The following is a 2,334-nucleotide window of genomic DNA, read 5'->3' as shown; positions in this document are numbered from 1 at the left end:
GTAAAGCAAAACTGAACACTAAAAAGAAAATATAACAGAACCAAGACTGAGACAGTAACTGAGAAAAAACCCAAGGAACACAACAAAATAAGAATTTAACCCTAAAAACCTATAAAACAAAGAGCAAAGCAAACCTGAATATCAAAAGAAAAACATTACAGAAACAGAAACCTAACAATAATGTTCTAAAACACCCAGCATGGAGATTGTTTCATAAAGCTGCTTGTTCTGAGGTGTGGTGAAGGTTCGCCGCTTCAGGTCAGGTAATCTCTGACCAATCCAATTGATCTCCAGGAGATTTCACTTCTTAGTGCACAGCGAGGTCTCAGTGGAGACGGCTAATTCAGTGACTGTGGGAAACACCACTTGTTGCCTGTCCTCTTGAGGGAAGCATTTGCTGTTGCTATCCTTGTTGCTCTAGTATGATCACCGGAGACTCGTTCCTTGTAACTTTTCTCAGTGCTGATGAGTCAGAAGAACATAACATTCGCCATGTAAGTAGCCACTGCAGTTTGTTCTGGGATTTTTCTTGCTTTAAGCTCATACATGTAATTTGACACCCTGGTCTGTACAGTCATTTGCTAAGTAAGCTGTTGGGAAAATATTAAATATATTAATTGTTCATGAATTTCATCTGCTTATAACTTTAGCTGATATATTTTTCTCATGTTGCAGAAGTGCAGAAGTGTGACCTCTGGGTTCATTCACAATCAGCTTTTTGTTCCCTTACAAAGTATTTAGCCTTAGAGAGGGGATTATTGTTATCCTTGGTTTACATAAACTAATAGTATCATAAGATTTTGACAGGATTTGTGAAAACATTGTTAATCTGGGATCTGGTTTGTTCCTCAGGACATCTCTGTATGGACTGTTCCCCTACAAGTCCAGCATGATCGGGCTGGAGACCCTAGGAGATCCCTCAGCAGAGTGGGACATAGTGGAGACCATTGGGAAAGGGACGTACGGCAAAGTCTACAAAGTGACCAACAAAAAGGATGGGAGCCAGGCGGCAGTGAAGGTTCTAGACCCCATCAACGTGAGTCCCTTCAAAACATCCCATGACACGGGTCTTTTAAAACTCTGTATATTTCAAATGTTTCTCTGCTTTAACACACCTGATTCCAATGGCTGGACAACTTCAGTTAATGAAGGACGGTGAGCCCAAAGGACTACAGCTGGATAGAAACCAGCAGCTACATAAACAGGACAAGAAGTGGGAAAGGGTCTCACTCAGGGAGCCAGGGTGGTATACTGTGGAAATCTGTGTGGGATGCAAGCAGCCTGCTTTAAGCACCAGAGCACCATTTCTCCCATCTAAGCTCTCTCTGTTTGGCAGCATATTGATTGTTATTTTTAAAATATTTGGTGGATCTGGAAACCAGCTGGATGGTGCTTTATTTGTATGCATTTTGCTTTGCTTTCATAGAGTATATAAAGTGTTCCATTAGGAAAAATCAACTTGTTGCTTTTTTTGCCTACATCACCTACTTTTACTCTTATCCCTGGTGAATGTATTTGTGATTAGACTGATAAAATCTCACTCTGAAAGAAAATGTATGAAAACAACTTGAGTTAATTTATTAAGAAATTATTATATTCTTTAATATGAAAGGTTCTGTCATTACAAACACATTAGGAACTATATAACCGAAGCATATTTCAGGCATACTTTCATTTTTTAGATGATGGTTTTAATTTAATATATATATTTCATTTATTTTTCTGTGACTGTAAAGAAAACGTTAAAATCAGACGATTATACATAATTTTTTTCCCCCAGTTAAATTTCAATTGGCATTTCAGTCTAGTGGCAGAAACAGGACAAATCTTTAGAAACAATAATTTAAAATAAAAAAATTAAATGAAATTTTTTTTTTAAATCTGTATTTTTTAAAACCCTTATTATAACAAAAAAAAAAAACATCTTTGAGGTCAGTACGTTGTCTCCTCAAAATAGTTATTGTTAATGTGTAAATCTGTTAATTAAATGATTAAATCGGTAAGATGCTGATGTGCAGCATTATGGTGGATTTGTAGACCAAGTGTTTTCAGCATTAAGGTTACTATGGTATAGGGCAGTGATGTCATGTTTCCTTAACAAAGATTTGTAGAGCTTTTAAATCGATCTAAGAGGTTTTGGGGTCAAGGAAGCTTTAATTATTAATTCAACTTCTTTCCTTCCCTATGGAGTATAAATATCACATGACACAGAAGATAATTTCTCGTACACACTCATAAAAAAACGTCCAACAAAAAGGACCAGAGGATATGGGATTCATATATATATATATATATATATATATATATATATATATATATATATATATATATATA

General features: G+C 35.8%; 1 protein-coding gene across 3 annotated transcripts in view; it reads left to right on the top strand.

Moving 5' to 3' along the window:
• Positions 1-2,334, top strand: part of myo3b (myosin IIIB) — a 91,480-nt gene that overhangs the window by 6,005 nt on the left and 83,141 nt on the right. For 2 of the 3 annotated variants that reach the window (XM_015388669.1, XM_015388670.1), the window contains exon 2: positions 853-1,036. In XM_015388669.1, coding sequence (XP_015244155.1) covers positions 853-1,036 — 184 coding nt within the window. Of the gene's footprint in view, positions 1-367; positions 495-852; positions 1,037-2,334 lie in introns of those variants that run through there. The other variant, XM_015388672.1, reaches the window with a different exon arrangement.

This window comes from Cyprinodon variegatus, unplaced genomic scaffold (assembly GCF_000732505.1).
Source record: "Cyprinodon variegatus isolate N-32 unplaced genomic scaffold, C_variegatus-1.0 Scaffold432, whole genome shotgun sequence".
Classification (NCBI taxonomy): Eukaryota; Metazoa; Chordata; class Actinopteri; order Cyprinodontiformes; family Cyprinodontidae; genus Cyprinodon; species Cyprinodon variegatus.
This window is presented reverse-complemented; position numbering and strand designations above follow the sequence as displayed.